The following is a 20,117-nucleotide window of genomic DNA, read 5'->3' on the forward strand; positions in this document are numbered from 1 at the left end:
CTATATAATAAATGCATTAGAATTTATATTTCATAGAGTCAATATTGTTTTCCCTTTTTGTTTGTTTCATTTATAATTTTATTTATGTTTAGTTATCTCTTCATTGTGTGATACTTTTCCTTTTCGATTATTTGAATTTATAGTTATGTAATTTAATTCTCTGTGTAATCTAGGATAATTTACGTTTTAAAATACGAACTCTGATCTCCTCCACAAGCCACAACTTCTGGAGACAACCATTTCTTTTTTATTTATTTAAATTTATGGTCTTTGAAACAAATTTCAAGATATTTTGTTATTGTTTTATGGGAATTCATTTTTAATATCATGAAATGACAATGAGTATAATATATAATTTGTCTATAATATTAAAATATTTTGAAGTTTCAGCAGAAAATTGTTGCACCAAGAAAATAATATCATTAGGAATACAAATACAAAAAAGGAAAGCACTGGTTACCGCTTTGCCGTACATTAATGGAGTAGGTGTCGGATGTACCTCACCATTGAGTAATAGCCACTGTTGTAATGTATGTGTTAAATTTGAATCCAATAATTAGTCATTAAATACGAAAACAAAATTCTAACCTATAATCATCATGTCATATATTATTATTATTAGTTAACAAAGTTTGGTTACTTGTAAACATTGAAAACAAAATATGGATCTCATTTTATACAAATACATTTGTATCACGACAATATGTATTAAGGACTCGCTCTTTAAATGGCACAACAAAATATCTAAGTGGATAATAAAAAATATGGTCTTTGAAGACCCTCAAAAATTTCAAAACTAGAATTGGTTTATAGTGAATCATCCGGTATAGTTTATTAGTATATTATGGTCAGTATATATATGTAATGTTTGACATTTTGAATCCCTCGACCACTTTGCCAGTTTCGACTCAATCGTAAATGAATCGTTAGGTTCCGTTTCGTAGGTATCTAAACGTACATACCTATCTGCAGTGAGATGAAATAGTTTTCAAATCATTATTAGGTACTTACTACTAGCATTAAGTAAACACTTATAGGTGCATGTATCGTATATACAATATTATGATAATATGCTATGTAGGTTAAATTGTTTGTTTTACATTTTACAATAATCCGACTTTATTGCATACCTACTCTACTGGACTCTCAATCGTGTATATTATATGACTGCATATTGTATGTCAACTGTACGGCAAAAAAATAGGGTATATATGTATAGTATAAACACATTACTTTGAGCTGTTAAATCTTTGTACGTCGAATAAATCCGCAAGGAACTAAGTGCGCGATTTATATGAAATTATGGTCTTCTTGGAAATTCATTTTTTTTTACCATGTCGACTGCACAGTGCACATACTTACTACAATACTGTTATATATACGTTTGTTTTCCTCGAGGTTTACATTTTTACTGCCAATGTGGCTATAAAATACGATCGAAACAAACGAAATTACAACACTATATTATATTTTCTCTTGATACCAAATCTAATGTCATATAATATATTTTCTATATTAGAAGTATAAACATTTCACACACTTATCAATAAGTTATTATATAATACCGTGTAGGCGCTATAGGTACTTCTACTTAACAATTTATTGTAGTATAAAATGTTGATATTTTTTTTTAGCATCTTTCTACGATCTACCGAATTGTTGTATATAATATTATCTATACAATCAGTAGTGCTGAGTACGCACTTCGGGTATTGCAATAAAAGGACGTAATAATATCAAATTAAGGCGGTGTAGTTGAACCACTTAAAATTTTGGGCGGGTGGGTGAGTATAAGTAGGTAAAAATAATTTATCCACTAAAATTAATACTATAAGTCTACAACCATATAGTTGCACACGTTATTAGGTGTTATTTGTTTATTTATTTATTAAGATTAAACGGGGTGAGTCCTTTTATTACAACAGTTAAAACACATACGTTTACGATTTACATAATATAATAACATATAGATTTATAAGATAGGGCCTACATTCAACTTTTATAATACAGAATTTAATTTAAAATGTGAAGGAGGGACCGCATTGGCAATTAGTAGGATATTAATTTACATCCGATTATCATCGAAATGTTTAATTTTATTATAGCATTGTAAATGTAGGTAGATACTCGTATCGAATATGAATAGCTCGAGTGTTGACCATTGTTTGAATATACTTACCTAATTATATAATTATATTATATTGTATTGGTGATTAAATGATTGAATATTAGTTTTTTAAATTTGCGAATATGACATTAAAATATATTATAAGCTAAACACCATTTACTTTTTAGAAGGATTTAACATCACTTTACCTCCTAATGGCACTAATGTTTTCCAATAAAATTAATCCCAAAAAAACATTTAAATTAAAAATCAATGGCCACAATTGTTTGCAAAAAATTGACTTATTTTTTGAATCCAATATCATTGAAAACAATCTTACAGCTACTGTCGAAGTATTGTGTAGTTGGTGTTTTTAATTTTTAGCAAAGTATAATATTTAAGTATGTACTAAAACGCATAATTAACCATTTACATTTCAATATTTGCCACAAGTTACTATATCCTGACTCTTTCAATATTGCTCAAGTAACCTTATATGACCCTTCCCCCAGACGAGGGACCGCAATGATATTATGTTTATATGACAAATAAAATTGTCTGTGTGATAATCATCACATATTATAGTTGAAGCATATAAACGCCTTAAGATTCGTATAATATATTTTAATTATTGCTGCATTTGATTAATTTGTATTTATATTTATTTCTCGTTTTTGAAAAATATGAGCAACAAATTTAAAATTTTAATGAAGATTAATGACTAGTAACATTTGTCATAAATGCGACCGTTATTATATTATGTTCTCATATAAATCCTAAGGGTACGAGTGAACGAGTAACTTTGCCTGCAGGACAACTAAGTGTCGGGTGACGGGTGAGAATGTTTCACATTATGATATAATATACAGACTCCTGTAATAATTAACACATACTGTGGACATCAACAATTTTACAACACAGTTTTTTGTTTAAATGTATATCAAAAAAACAACCAGCTTAGTGCATTAAAACTTTTATTTACAAAACGCATTAAAACAAATATAGGTATATCGTATATGTAGATTGTAGGTATACATATAAAGGTAACGACATTATAATAATAAACTGGTTGATTCTTTTAACAGTAAACACTCATAATCTTGAAAACTACTAACGTTTTTTATAAACAAATTTTCAATCATTTTAAAACATTATAAAAACATCATATTGAAAAAAAGTTTTATTTTATTTTATTTTTTTTAAGTTATTACTTTAATGGATTAAAACATACATTAATTTAAGATCCCTTATTTTCTTCTTATAAATTTGATTCATGAAATTGTATTCAAAGGAAAACATGCATAATATAGGCTATAGTTAACCACATACAGTTATGGCCCATAGGGCATCGGCCATAGGTACGAAGAGTAGAGTGAAGTGGTTCCTACGCTACTTGATGGCTTGATCTTCTAGTCCAGTACTCTACTACACGCAACTATTAATTCTTATAAAGTTATAACTAACAATCAACGCTACTCGTTTGAAAATTTCCCGGATAAAATAATCACAGCATCCATAGTAATTGGTTAGGTTAATACTCGATTTATAACAAAATTTGCGGATAGTAAAACACAGAGCGACATCTATTCATTTGTTTTGCAACTACAGGTATGTCGTACAGCTATTGTACATTATTGTACAATTCTTTCAAATGGTCACACTGGACAATTCATATCAATTTTCAGGTTATCATTTTCAATTTGTCATATTCATTGTGTTGTTTTGTTATATTATCCAAAATTGCAAGTAACCGTGCTTCACTGCTTCAGTAGTTAAGGGTTAACACTTGTTCTTCATTTGAATTCTGAAAGAAATTTGAGTTATATTCTTATTTTGCCTTAACGGACTACGTTGAATATTATTTTAATCAACCTTTCGAAACATTATAAACATGGTGAGTTCATTTTATTTATCAGAATTAATTCATTGTTATTACTATGTTGAATACAATATATTGTTTGATTATTAATTGTTTTTAGGATGCCATCGATAATTCTTTCGGTAATTATGCCATCTTGGGGTAAGTTGTATTACAAGTTATAATATTAAAATAATTTTTACTTGTAAATTTCTTATTAATTAACCTTTTACATAATTGTAGTGCACACACTGCCAGACCGAAAAACTTCAAAGAAACTTATCATCCAGTTCAACAAAACTTAATAAATGTGAGTACACACAACACCCTCAAATTTTTTATTTAAACTAATCAAAGGAACATTTATTTTTCTACATTTTAAATATAATGCTATATTTCAACTTTATCACACCGGTTAAAAACCCCCATTTATCTACGAAACCCGCACAACACCCTCCCATAGTAAAACCAGTCTTGATGACAGGTTATAGAGTGAGGATCTTCAGAATCTGTGTGTTCTCTCTCGCTGGACAAAGTATGAGTCGTTGATATATGTAAATATGTACAGTACCTATAACAAAAAAATTGTCTGTACTCTATACTATTTCTAGGTAAGACACAATAATAATAAGTCAGATTCTGATAACTAATATAATAATATTTTTGGTACCTGTCAAGGAACATGTTATTTTTGGGAGAAAGGGAGGTTGAGTCTATTATGTGTTCACAACTTGGCTAAAGTATCCAATACGTAAACAATCTAGGTTGTGGATAAACATAGTTTTTTTAAAAACAAGTCAAGTACTATAGTGTAGTCAGAATTGATCGGTTTGGTTTAATCTCAATATTTTATCCATTTTTACTTCAATAATTATCTGTGTTATTATAAGGTACTGCCAAATCAGTATCGTATATGTATGTACATGCACAACTCAGTATGCTATGCAGAGCTGCACTGTACATTTTTCTTAGAATATTAATAATTTAAAGTCAGTACATCTCTATTCCGCTTTTGTATTTTTATTGAAAGTATGGTATTATATTTGTATTTTTATCATTAGTATGACTAAAAAAAATTTTTGGTGTGTTTCAGTACAAAGCAAAAGAAAATAGAACTCTAGTTAAAGGCTTGATGATCACACAAGGAATGCACATGCCCCTACGTTTAGCTATGGAACAAAAAGTGTTTGAAAGTGTGGGACGTCTACCAATTCTAAAGTCATCTCATTTGCATGCTGAAGTATTGAATGACACTCTTGACACAGTCACTGAACGAGATTACTTGAACCCAGCAGAGTACAATGAAACATTAGTCCCGTCATTTGTAGTTATGGATAAAGATTTAAAATTTTAATTTACAAATTAATATTTATAAACATAAAATGTTTTAAGACATTGTCAATAATATTTTTGCTATTATTAAATGTTCTTTGAGCGAATAAAATCATTTGGGTATTGTGTACAGTTAAGAATAAATAAACGTAAAGTATAATTATACAATTTCACTCAACATTTTGTATGGTTTTTATGTATTTTTCCTTTCAGAAATGAAAATCTGGTGATAGTTTTACTACTGTTCACGATAGAAATCAAATATTTCTAAAAGATTCTTAACTTTGGTGTTAGGGACACGTACCCCAAAACAAGACTCTTAGCACTTACTTTTAAGTATTTCTGTTAGTAAATATCGAGTGTCCAAAAAATTAGAATACAAATAAAATATTATATTAATATAAATTATCATTTATCTCTTTATACACAGTTATACGCCATGTCGCTTAACCCCTCTAGCATTTTATTAATCAATATTATTTTATAAAAAAAAGTTGGTGATTTTTATTTTCTAAGTTATTATATGATAAAAGGATAATAGAACCATAGTACAAACATGCCTTTATAATTTGAATAACATATACATTTTCTAATTGAAAATTAAAGATTGCAATAACTTATAGATCAGTGGTTTTCAGCCTCTTTTTATAAACACGACTCACTGTTGTTCATGATCCGTGTCTTGGCCATTGTACAATTTTTTCTTCAATGAAAACTTTATCATCATTTAATTTTATACTTAATTAGATAAACAAAATTATACTCAATTATACATTAATATTTTGTTATATTTTTATTAATTTTAATTTTAAAAATAAAACTTTCAAAAGCTCTTGGCATATCTAAGGAATGTTCATGGCACAACAGTTGAAAACAATTGGTGTATTTGATAAAAGTATATTACCTATCTATTTTATACAAATATTCTGAAGGTGATATTTTATCTTCTTCCATTTAAATACATGCATAATACCATTGTTTATGAATACTAGTATTTTTAATCAATGTTTATCCCTATATTATATTTTTTAATACTGTTTGAATTTCAAATAGCTGATCCATTTACTTATTGTTTAATGTCTATTACCAAATTTATTTTATAATTGATTGTTTAATTTATGTATCCTCATTGATATTTAGCGTTGGAGGTAACTAATATAGGTTTGTTGATTAAAAGGTACTTAGGTAACAATCAACCATGAACTAAGATATACTAGTATATCTTACTTCATGCTCTCAACAACTGTTTAATATTGAATAGTTTTGTACCTATCTATCATCTATTATAATTTTATTTAATAATAAAATATATTGGCATAGGAGAACCAAAAATAAAATTATTGTCTTTATTCAGTTTGTACTTGAAAGACAAATTATTTTGGGTAAAGTAAAATATTTTTATAGATAAATAAAAAATTACAATTATGCACTCCCAATAAAAATGTCTGCATTATACTTATTTAGTGATATCATTTACATTTTTATTTTAGCCTACACTAATTTACTAGTGGTTATAGAGTGATTAATCATTACATTACCAAATTACATATAAAATGTTATACCGTCACCCATCGTACTATTTGATGTTAAAATACCCCACGACTCATCAATTTAGGTTGTACTAATCAATAGTTTACACTAATCGAGGTCTTATGAAATTAAATTTTTAAATATGTTTCAATGGATTTTTAGTAGAATTACAACATTTGAACATAATTATTTATTTAAACTGATTTTAATCATCCAAATTATTTTTACTAATATCAATTTACTATAATATTATAATATTACATGTTTTTTTTTTAAAAATTTATCTTGAGCTTTGACAACAATGGCCATTAGCTGTCATTGTGCTAATTAAATGTGTTACCACTTACCAAATACCAACATTATGTTGCTTATTCAAAAACTAAGACTGCAAACAAAAATAATGTCACTTAAATGTAGCAATGTATACATAGGTTGGTACTAATATAAAAGTATAAATTATTATGTGTCAGAAAACCTAAAGCAGTTTTGGGAAAAAAAGCTCTATGATTAGCAGATGATTAAAGATTTTATTATATATTATATTTATAATTTAAACTTAATTAACTTAAATATATTATTATAAACATTAAGATACCTATTGCATTTGTCTGTATTAAAGGATTGAAATGAGGGACGTTGATGTGAAAATAAATAAAATCTGACCAAGTAAAACGAAGCATACTTGATGAGTAAAATTCAATGATTATCCTATATTATGATTTGGCTTTATTTCTATATAAACATCAATCATGGAGTTTTTTACATGGCAATGAGAAAAAGTTTAAGGTCAAATCAAATATTAAAGTAGTTTAGTCAAAATAGATAGGTACCTAGTCATAATATTCAGCACTACAAAGTTTAAAGTAAAATTTAATTTCAATCAATATCTAATCGCGCATGCTTATAAAAATGCAATTATACAAATACATCATGTACCCATGGTCTACCTGCAAAATAATACATTTTATACTATTTTAAATCGCCATTTCAATTTAAATGCAATCATTCATTTCGTTTTGTTGATTAATTAAAATATAATTAGTTTAATTAATTCACTAACAAAATCTTTTAACGATACTCGTTATGTAGGTAGGTACCTACTACCTACCTTTTTAACAGATGATTTCTAAAATACCTATAGGTTTTGAACTTTACCAATATACCATTCTTTATGTAAATTAAATGTTTGAAATTATTGACCTAACAAAACATTTGGTAGTTGGTCCTGAGTTATAATAATAATACAATAGTTACTTTTTGTGGATAATTACCGATTATTATTGGGTAGGATATTCCCCATGTAAATGTATTACATAATGATTGATCAGATGTCGCTAGGAAAAATAATAAATTAAAATTAAAAAATATATAATGAAATAAAATGCAAGATGAAAAAAGCATTTATAAGCTGTATTATGATACAGCTGGACAATAAGAATTAATCAACCGGCGCCGGTATTGTTTTTTTTGCTCTTATTTCGCTATTATTAATATTATTTTTAAAACGATTAAGGGTATACGGTTTTCTCACTAGTCGCCCCAAAAGTGCAATTTAACCAGAGACGCGTAAATCGAATCTGTCGATAATTTCAGGAATGGTGTCTGAAATTGAACTTAAAGATTTTATTCATAATACTTAATTGGATTCCTCAGAACCCTCAAAGAACTGAGAACTCCAATACCTATCAAAAATACGGCAAAAAGAAATTAAAAAACATCCAGTTATCCTCGCTCAGTAATTTATTTACACTTAGATAAAAGTCATTACTCATTAGTCATTAGATATATACCAGCACCACTGAATGCCATACGTGCAATATACATACATACCTACAACAGATTTATATGATAAAAAAAAAACAACAATACCTAAATATGTGAAGTTTCACAACTCCCCTTCAACCATTAACTCCAGTGCATCCTTAACTTTTCATTTTGATTGCACTTTTCATCAGCTGCAGTACGATTGAGCACTTTGTTCTTTTTTGACTCAACTAATGACGAAAACATGATTGCGCCTTCATCCCTTTTTACCTGATAAAAACGCGAGTGTTTGCCAAATAATAATATGTGTGTATACGGGCGTCACAGTTTTCTGCCAAAATCGACCTTTCCGTTTACCGGCATACAATAATATATATTCCCCTTATCCGCCACCACAAATTTCAGTTTCTATATTTTGGTAACCCCTGATTGAAAAAATTTAAATATTTTATAATATAGGTACTAGCTGTCCCGTCACGGCGTTGCCCGTGTATTATGTAGCTACATAAAAAAAACCCCTTTTACCCCCTTAGAGGTCGAATTTCGAAACATCCTTTCTTCGTGCACCCCTACATTGCTCAAGGGAGCTCTGTACAAAATTTCAAGTCTCTAGACCCCAGCGGTTTGGTCTGGGCGTTGATGAGTGAATACCGTGGTCTCCTATATGTATGTATAGATATCTTAGATTTTATTTGTTTAATTGAAAAATAATTCGTTAAGTACTAGCTATAACTGTGTTTAAACAAATAAATAATTAATTTTTTTTTTGTTTAATTAGCTGAATTACCGGCTTTGCCAGTGTGGAGTTTTTGCTTTCTCAAAATGAAATTCTTTAACCAACACACATTATTGTGTTCTAAAGAAGAAAAAATGTTACTTTACTTAATGCGATCAACTATCAAGTGCTAAATAGTATTAGTAGGTGAATTATAAATAAAACAAAAATAATAATAATAATTATGTTTAAAAATGATTCTAATGATTCTATACGCAATACACATATTGTTATTAAAAAATGATTCTACAGTTATAATTATATAATTTGAATAAACACGTTTATCGCCCATCGATAAGAAAAGTATTATTATTTTTCGATAACGCAATTTATATTATCGAGCTATTCGGTGTTTTCCATACAAGTCTCAACTTAATAGAAATGACGTTATGTTAGTTTGTAGCTTATAATATAATTTCGGCAAGTATTCCTACGTCATAAATATAGCGGTTGCGACCGTTGCTAAGTATGACGATTGACGGTCATCAGACAGATTAACTGTCGTAGTGTCGTGGCCAAACAAAGATCTATTAAAACATTATTATACATTTTCTAGCTGATCCCTTGCACTTGGCTGCCCTTTAAAAATGCCATCTCAATATGAGACTCGCTTGTGATAATGTGAGCAGTACATTATCAGGTAGGCCATCTACCCGCGGTGGATTGCGGGCCCCTAGCACACTCTATATGAATAATAAGTTTAATTTTAATTGTATTAATTATTTTTATTTTGCACATGCCGATGAGCGGCTACAAGTGTGACTCAGCCGACAGCCACCTTGGTAGGCAGTGTACTAAAATTCGATCTGACGCATTCTTAAAGCTGATCTTCCCGATTAACCAGGAATAAGTTACTACCTAACCAGAAAGTTGAGCAGATAATTAGTTATACGCATGTTGTATGGCACTGCGGCCCGCGGGTTTCCAGTTACTTGAAACTTGACCTTTTTGTCCGTCGAATTATGTCTTTGACCTGCTCTTCTATATCTTCGACTTATAGCATGGCGAGTTCTGCGGCTTAAGTTTGTTTAACATTTTAAGCGTGACTGCTTAAACTAACCAATATGAACAAACACTTATCAAAAAACATCTTGTAAAATTTTTCATCAATTTTCCAATTGATTCGACTGTGAAATGAGCACTAAGAAATTATAAATTGACTATTTTATATCATGGATCTGTTTTAAATGATAAGCAATAAGTGTGATGCCTTGACTAAGGGAAATAGGGATTTATTTTTATATACATAGGTCGTAGATAGATGGTAGAATTTTACTTCTTGGAAAAATTCAAATCTACAAGCCGATCCAACACATGGTTAGACGGACAAAAAGTTATGGTTGCATGTCGCTATGTAAACCCACAGGTGTTCTGTAAAATATGTATATAGATATACAATTTATACGTAAACAATAAATTTTTGCCGATTTCAACCATTTAAAATCAAAATTTTGAAAAATCCTTTCTTTGTAGAACTTGACATTATAATATAAATCTATCCTCGAAATTTCAATTCGACGACTCAAATAGGTTCGGCTCTGCTTTGATCATTGTTAAAGTAACTTTCCTTTATGTATAGAGAGAGAGATATACAATTCTAATTAAATTACAGTTTATCAGAAGATAAGACGGAAAAGTAACCTCCTCTTACTAACATAGTTGTGACACGATAGGAAAGTGGTATAATTTTTTTTTTTTTGTCAATTATAATATTATAGTTGTACAACGTTTCGAAACATTTGAGGTGCTATTAAAATATAATAACTGTCATAGGCTTCTGTATTGTGTTTTTCTATATTATGCATGCTGTGAAATATCGAGGGAGTCTGTAATAATTTTTAATGTTTCTCAGGACTCATTGGATGAAATGATTTAAACGTAAGATTTTGTACGAGGCGTATTGATATAGGTGGGATATTTTAAGAATATGAGTTTTACCGCTCGGAGAGTACACAGTGGCACGTTTCGCAAATGGGTTCGGGTTTCCTGCGCATTAGATATTTAGATATGATTATATGAATGTGTAAGTTTTGTGTGTCCAATGTGTACTATGGCAACCATGATTTCTTCGTGTCGGGTAAGATTGATATTAGGGAACTGATCATTTTTTGATTGATGATATTATTTTGTTTGTTAGTTTATATTATACCATACACAATGTCTACTCTACATAGTATAATATAATATTATTATTATGTCGTATCTATGATATTATTTCTGGGCTTTAGAAACGTATTTTTTGCAGTCGCCTTCACTTCGAGCATAAATCGTTTTGGGCGACTATATAGACATCGTCGTCAACAACACGTACGGCATGCGTTCGACATAATATCAATCGATGGACGGGACGAAATGAACGGAGCGATCATACGTGTAGGCATAAATAATTATTATCCACACGAAAGATAATGTTAATGATTATTATAAATAATGATCTTTCACGAGTTCACACGACCACTTGATGATTCGTTAAATAATACGTGCACATTGTCTATATACCTATGTCCTATATATGATGAAGGTTCACAGCACCGCTGTAGGTACTTATAATATTAAATTATACAATTTTCATGTGATTATAGGGTGAAGTCATCAGTGGAACGCGTCTAGCAATCAAGTTTCAAGTACTTGGGAGCTTCGAACTGAGGCAAAGGTGAAACAGTCGTGCAGACCACGTGCTGAGGGTCGGTGACAAGTAACGTGGTCGCCTCGTCGGGTACACTGCTAGAGTGATCGGTGTTAATTCAATGAGATTCAGTGGCGTATTTGTGGCGAGTGTGTGGTTGGATCGTCCTCGCCATCACGAGCGTGGAGCAATGGTTTATTTTGTTGCATGTATTTACAATAATTACATCCATGTATTTCACTATCAAAAATAATAGCATTGATATATTGTTATTTATTTAAATTTTTCTATTTATTGGGTGTATTGTTATTAAAAACATAAGGTTACACCTTACACATTATAGTTTATATAATATTATTCAAATAATGTGTGATAAAATAATCTACCTTACTATACTTCCTGTATTCCTACTGAAAACTGTTTAAACACTATAAAAATTATAATTGTTGTTACTTTAATATTTTTTTTTAATAACTTATGACCTGTTATCATTATTACAACTTAATATCAATAATTTAGAGAATAATCGTGGTGGGGGTTAAATCTTCTAAATAATCTAAGCACATGAATAATTAGTCTTGTCACAGATACTACAATTAAATTTACAGTTATTATTAATATTTTTGCAAGTGTCTCTAAACTTTAGAGGGGTGCTTAGCTTCCTAAGACTTCTCAACAGATGCGGTATTTCTTATATAGGTGTTGGGTTTTGATGATTTTATATTATTTTAAGTCTTAACCTAAAAAACCTATAGGCCATTATTTTCCCACTCTGCTAATATCTTCGTTTCCACAATCCAATATTGACCAGAACTACCTTGTTCCAGAATATAAATTAAATCTCTGCCAACATTATCCGATCTAAAAAATGAAAAAAAACTTGTAATATTCTGATCTCAATATATTGCTATTTACTAAGTAAATTTTACTTGTTTGCTGTTAGTTTTTACTCAAAAAATAAAGTATACACATACACATTTCTTGAACATAATGCCATAGCTCGTATACTCAGGTAAAGGGTGCTCCGTACGTCCTAATAGAAAAAAAAATTTCATTATTTAAACAGATCTATTTGATATGTACAGGGAAAGGAAGGACCTAATTATTAAATTAATTATATTTAAATGTGTTTTCAATAAGAAAATAAATACATACATTCATTTTTAATTTGTTTCATTCGAATTAACACTCATACACTTATTTTATTTTTGAATCAATTCATATTATGCTAAACACACATACGAGTGATTATAATATGTATTTTAGTATATATTTATAACTCGCACAACATTAATTATAAACAAATATTGAAACAATTGATATTTTATTGTTTCAATACCTACCTACTAGTAACTATTGAATAAACTACTGAAGGTTATGCAGTATACATTCATACACTTATACTGTGGTTGGCATTGAGTCATCATTCATATTTCATACTATGTATACCTTATCATTTAAACATGCTACTTTGGAAGGTACAGTAATTTGTACATAATTAACAATACCTAAGTCAAAATATTTATCCCAGAAATACAGGAATGCAGCATTTGTGTTACACGTTTGAAAAGTAAACACATAAAAAATGTATAATGTAATAAACAGGGTTCGGGACTTAATATAAACCCTTAAAAAGCACTTCATAATAGCTTCATTAAAAACACTAATATAAGCAAAAAATCAATTTCAATTTTATTCCCCTCCCCGCAAAAAAAAAAATTATAAAAAAATGTGCCTCTCCCAAAAGGTGGTATTCCTCTTTTTATGTTATAAAATATACTAGGTATTCGTACTTGCATTGGGTAGGTATATTTTTCTATAACCACGAACATTCAGTTTTTATCGGTGGCTATTACTTAGCATTGACTGTGTCACAGTCGTCTCAAAATAAAAAATATATTTCTATAAAAAGGAGAAAAACTAAAAAAAAGTTTTGAAAAAAAATCACTAAAATAATGAACAAAAATTAACACTTTCAAATTTCACATTTTAAATCGTAATAATATGACATCAATTTCAATATATAGCATTCTTTTAGATTTTATGTTTGTATAAAAAAAAGATCGAAAAATCATTTGAAAACCAGGTAATCAATAAAATAATACCTAGTCAGTATGAGTACCTACGAGTTGGTACAAATGCTGATATATGTGTTATGTTTTATATATTATTTTAAATATATTTTTATTTCATAGAATTAATAATATTATAGTTGATTTATGAATTAATGATTTATAAATTTAATACTTATACATTTTTACATATTCCTAATATTCTTCGTGGACAGAATTATATTACCTAACCGACAAATATGATAGTAATATTATAATAGTATTATACAAGAATTAGAGGAATAATATGCCGTGACCTAATCTAATGTTTCCATTGTGGATTTGTGATAAACCTTTTTTTGCTCTTATTATACTGGCGTAGCTGTACTGCTGTAGCACTTATCGTTGGACACCTCTGGTTATATATTATCGTTATAGTTTGTATCACACGGCATACTTTGTAATATAGTACCTAGTTTTGAACTCAAAAAATAAACTCTATTTTCCGCAGATATGAATTATTTCACGAAAACCGCTAGGAGAATTTTAAATTAATAATGAATTATAATTATAATCATTATTTATTATAACCATATAATATAGCGTATTATACACCAGCAGCAGATGATTTTTTTTCATGCACCATACAACACTCATTTCTAATTAAATTGCTGTGATTTAAAAAAAAGTTTAGATAAAGATGAATAAATATGTTGATAGTTTATCTAGGTCTAATATACTTGTAGGTCATATTATGAAAACTAAATTCAAAACCTATATTTAGAGATATCGAAAAATAAATTTAGATTTTTGTCGGAGTGTTTTTTAAAATTGTATTGACAAACTATATTATACATTTATACCTAATGAGTAAATATTTTAAAATGAGCCTTCAATTTTATTCAAAGTAACCAACATTAAAAGCGTTGAAAAACCAAAAATGTGTAGGTACCTGTAGTTTTGGTATCAGTATTACCAACAAAAACCATTTAGTGGTAATATATGATTGATACCTACTACCTACCTAATGTGCAAAAGTAACTATGGCGTCTCGACAGTCACATTTCCGAACCCAATCAGAACGAATTTTTTTGTAAAACTTTTAATAGTTTATATGCAGGCACTCCTCAATACCACACAATAGGTACCTAGGTAATACATGTATTGAATAATTTTTTGTTTTCCTTGCAATAATATTTCAAATTTACTCTAAATTTACAATATCGTATTAGATACTAGCGATAGTACTGGTTTTTGCAACGGAACTATTGAAAATAGTAAGTTATACTATTCCAATAAAGTACCTACCTAATCAGTTTATTAGACATACATAAATATATCATTATATAATTTAATAATTGCGGGCATAATAATAAAGACAATATTAGTAGTTTAGTAGTAGAGTTTGGTGAAAGATGGTTTTTGTTTATATCACAATAAAATAATATTACTATCAAGTCAATATTATTATCAAATCCATTTATAGCTCAATAATCGATTTTTTGACTGTTGTTGTTCATTTAGAAATGGTTGATTTTTTTTTCTTTGAAAATCTTGCCACCAAGAAGCGTTAGAGAAAAAAATTAAAGAAGAATAGGTAATATGCCGCCAAAACCCTACACAGAAGGAAAATATATGCTGATAAAAACCTTTTTGAAGTTAAGTTCTTATAATACATATTTTATTTTTAAGTATTGCAATGTGAATACTTTGAAAATAGTCTTGGGTATAGTATAAATATAAACTAAATTGAATGTTATAGAATTTTCGAAAATACGTTTAATATTATGAAATATCGACGATCGAAACATTTACTCAAAGGTTCATTAATACATATTTAATTTCGTTCAAATTTGAATATTTCAAACTATCTAAAAAGTTAATTTGAGGTGAAACTTTTTGTTTGTTAAAAGAAGACAAACTTATGAGGTATCTTGTATTCAATTTTAAAATCTTAGATATAAAAAGTAACATTTTTACGAATATTTAATAGTAAATAATTTGCGAATTTCCGGGATTTTGATGAATTTTGTAATAACTATAACTTCAGGCATTTTCAAAAATATACTGCTCAACTTTTTTTAAACTACTCATATATCAATAACGACTTATGAAAAACCTTGAATTAAATGTTCAAGTTTATTTTCTGAGGGAAAATTATCGACAATATTATTAAAATAATATTTTAACACTTTATCATATTATTGGATAGATATTATTAATTGTGTGGCTTTATCTTTAGGCACGTTGATAATTTTAAAACAAAACTACGGCGCTTGATCAACTTAAATAAGTGTTTAATAATTAATGAAACATTCATTAAAACAGGATAACTACTTTTGTTTTTGGTGAAAACGGGTATTAGTGAATAGTGGAAAGGCACACTTTTGATGTAAACGTGTTAAGACCGTACATTTTTCAAACTCTAAGACATATTAAATAACTAATGATTAATAATTATTTAACATTACTAATAGTAATGAAGAAAGAGAAGTGCTCGCAGTCAGACTTTCAGAATTGTATAAAATAAACGAATAAAGCATTGGAAGACTAATTAATGACTAATTAGGAAAAGTTGAACTTCCATATGAACGTATCAGCAATATTCTTTATTAATGCGGTGAACCCAGAACCACCGTGCATATAAATTGAATAAAAGCTCTATGCGTCTATATACAATAAACATTCACGTTCACTCGAAAAGCTACAGAGTAGGGTTTATAAGGGTTTAGTTTTCTTTGATCTTGTTTTATAATAAGTTCGATAGTATTTATAGATTATTATCGACCAGTACATGAAATAGATTTTAACGCATCGCCAAAATAAATTATGTAGGTACCTTCCTACCCATTTTGTGCACTGAATAGCCATTCGAACAACACACGTATTAGCCGTATGGGCCGCAGAGTGATTCTCCGAACAGGCTATCATCCAGTTTTTCCTTTAATAATGAATTAACTCGAACTCTGATTTTTAAGTAGGTGTACTTAGGGACCATAATATTTTTGAGCACATCGATTTTTTGTACCATTTATAATCTTTAAGCTTTAAGCCTTAAGGGGTGTCCTGTCCTGTGCCGTCATAAACTTATTTTTTCAAACGAGAACCAACCTTTTTTTTTAGTTTTTTACTATAAATTGTTAAGCAGTTGATTTTTTTTTGAAATTGTTGATGTATCAAAAATCCAAATCAAAACGTGTATACATACGTGTAAACTGCATTAATTAGAATTTTCATAAATTCATTACCAACAGAAAACTAGCGATGTGTATTCTAGATGAATTACCTTATATAAATAATATATTGTATCGATATTTATTATTTGATATACATATTTCTATAAGTTTTTCATTTCTTAAAAAGGTTTGATTTGTGAATAAGAGTTACTCTTGCTGTGGCCCAAAATAACCAAACTAAAAAATTAAATCTAGAACTTGTTTTCAATTAATAATTTCAAAATTTGTTGGTTTTGGTCCCTTGGGTAACTCAAAGAAGTTATGTTATGGTCTTAGTATTCAGGTAGCTGTCACAGTGCACAACATAATATTTGTCATAAATATTGTTGCAGAAATGGGTGTTTTAAGTTGAATTTTGCAAAGTTCGATTTAATGAGATGGTTGTGTTTGTTTATGATTAAAAGGTAAATACAGTGGTAAATACACTTTTGAAATGTTTTCTCCGTAACTACTGTATAGCATAGTTGTTTGTCCCAAAAGTGATATGTAACTGGTAAAACCGATAACTGTGTTCAAATTAGTATGATTTTAGATGTATTTTTGAGTCTAAAATACTTATGCAATCAAACAGATATAAATTCAAATACGCGGACAAATAAATTAAATTTTTTCACTGTTCAATGCCAACCCGTTAATTTTAAAATATACTAAGTAATTTATTACATGTTATCTAACGTAGACACCCCAATTTTGTTTTTATAAGTGACAAAATGACCAGGAAAATATTTATTTTCTATAATTTAAATCAGAAAAATGTTTAAAAATTAGCCCGTTAACTCTAAAAGTAACTAGGTAGGTAATAGTATTGAGTTTTGGGAAAAACTATTTCTAAAACTTAACTTTCGTACTCATCTATGGACTATGGTCCGTCTTAATCAATGACCCTGTAACCTTCATATTGTATCACTGCAGTGGTCGTGTTGCAGGTTCCGTCGGGGCGGCGTCGATGACCTCACCGGTACAAAGCTAGTCTCCGTCGTTTTGTTTGGGACCGAAGCAACCGGGCGCCAGTGTCTCACATCTCTCGACTCGAGATCCCGCGACCCCGTCAAGTCACCACCGGTTAGGTTACCACTTACCACTGAATACCAATGCAAAAGTGCACTTTTATGTACCTACACCTCTATCTTCACGTCCCTGACGGGTTGTCTTGGAAAATAATACACTCAATAATTATTTATAGGTATGAATAAAGATAAATACTTCAATTATTCGGTATTGATGATGAATAGTTTTTAATATATTTTAGTATTCTTTTTGGTCTAAATGTCCACCATCGAAATCCAGGTCTTTGAATCCACCTTGGATTTAAATGTGATTTAAAAATATTTCAATTTACAAGAGAGTTTTGTAAGTTTTAGGCTAGTGTATAGTCACAACACGTTTCTGAAGTACATAGAAAGTATGTAATTCAATTGCATTCACCTATGAAAAATGTAGAATCATATTTGAGGAGAGTACCTTTTTTTTCACAAAATGTATCTAAAAAGTTTTTTGATGACAAGTAGGTATTGAGAAAAGGTTGATAAACTTTGTTGACTTAGATGAAATAATATTAATAAGGTTTCTAGGTAAAAGGTTCTTAAAGGAAAATATGTATATTAATAAAATTACTATAGATTTTTTTTTTTAAATCACCTCTTGACCGCAGATAAATTGTATTATTCATTATTTCTATAGTTTCTTATTATGATATTTCTCTTTTAAGTTGAATTGTTTTATTGTATTTGTAATGCGAGTGAAGGAAGCAATTTATTTTTCTTTAGTGGCTGCTTTAAAATAATTCCCTTTAAAAAAAATCAGTCATCAGCCGAACGCCTGTAAGGTCTAATAACTTTTGATGGAATTAAAATATTCTGTGTAAGACTTGTATGTATTTTTTTAATATTCATTTGTAAATAGTAACACAACAATGCAAACATTTATGTAACAATATTTTTTTAATTGATTCGGCGCTACCGCTTGTTATCATTTTGGAAAGATTTATGAAAAAATGTGATTATATTTTACATAGATATTATGTTTATTAGCACCAAATACCTATTAAGTGAGTTGAGTTCAATGTTGTCAATAAATGAGAAGAAAATTCCGTTTACATTTAAAAATCTTTATTACATGATAATATATTATACACATACATATTATACGATTTGTTATAACTTAAACAATATTATACTTATAAACCAAAACCTATCAACGTTAAACATTTAATTAACCTAAAAGTAACTATTTTACTCTACATACAAATATATATTGAGTGAACGCCCATAATACTTACTATAATAGTATAGTGATTGTACTGCGGTTGATACAAAGTATATGGTACAAAACCTGGTTATGTTTAATACATTATTAAACATCATAGTATTTACAATATTTAGGAGTATGCCATTTGTTACGATTAGTAAAATTAACATTTAATGTACGACCATGTATAACCGTCTAAACCGATTTTCAAATTACTAGTTTGATGTCGTAAAAAAACAGATGCTTGGTCATTTGCAATAGTACACAGGCTTGTGCCCAAATCAATAGGCTTACAAAAAAATCAAATCGTTAATTAAAATATAGTCATAGAAATTCAGCTTGTTTTTAATACTTTTAATGAAAACGATTATTACGAATTTGGCCCCGTTTATCATAATGGTATTTTTTAAGTTTTTCCAAATTGTTTGTATCTTATAGTTTATCTTATTTTTTTCGTCAAAATTTAAAAATGATGACAATAGTACCTGACGATTTATTATTCATTTAATCGTTCATTTTTCTTTTGTTTTTTTTTAAAATTATTTACACTGCAGTGTGATAAGTTTTTGAATCTCAAAAAAAAAAAAAATA

General features: G+C 28.7%; 1 protein-coding gene across 1 annotated transcript; it reads left to right on the forward strand.

Moving 5' to 3' along the window:
* The first annotated feature begins 3,823 nt into the window (after positions 1-3,823).
* Positions 3,824-5,477, forward strand: LOC111040309. Its single transcript, XM_022324171.1, has 4 exons — positions 3,824-4,001; positions 4,087-4,127; positions 4,209-4,275; positions 5,059-5,477. Exons 1-4 carry the CDS (start codon positions 3,999-4,001, stop codon positions 5,317-5,319), a joined length of 372 nt encoding a protein of 123 aa, XP_022179863.1. The 5' UTR covers positions 3,824-3,998; the 3' UTR covers positions 5,320-5,477.
* The last annotated feature ends 14,640 nt before the right edge of the window (positions 5,478-20,117 follow it).

The sequence above is a fragment of the Myzus persicae genome, unplaced genomic scaffold (genome assembly GCF_001856785.1).
Source record: "Myzus persicae strain clone G006 unplaced genomic scaffold, MPER_G0061.0, whole genome shotgun sequence".
Classification (NCBI taxonomy): domain Eukaryota; kingdom Metazoa; phylum Arthropoda; class Insecta; order Hemiptera; family Aphididae; genus Myzus; species Myzus persicae.

What these genes read in the sequence shown, in the direction of transcription:
- LOC111040309 (XM_022324171.1), top strand. An exon ending in GGTAATTATGCCATCTTGGG is followed by an intron (nt 4,128 to 4,208) that starts GTAAGTTGTATT and finishes ACATAATTGTAG; the next exon opens with TGCACACACTGCCAGACCGA. An exon ending in TTCAACAAAACTTAATAAAT is followed by an intron (nt 4,276 to 5,058) that starts GTGAGTACACAC and finishes GGTGTGTTTCAG; the next exon opens with TACAAAGCAAAAGAAAATAG.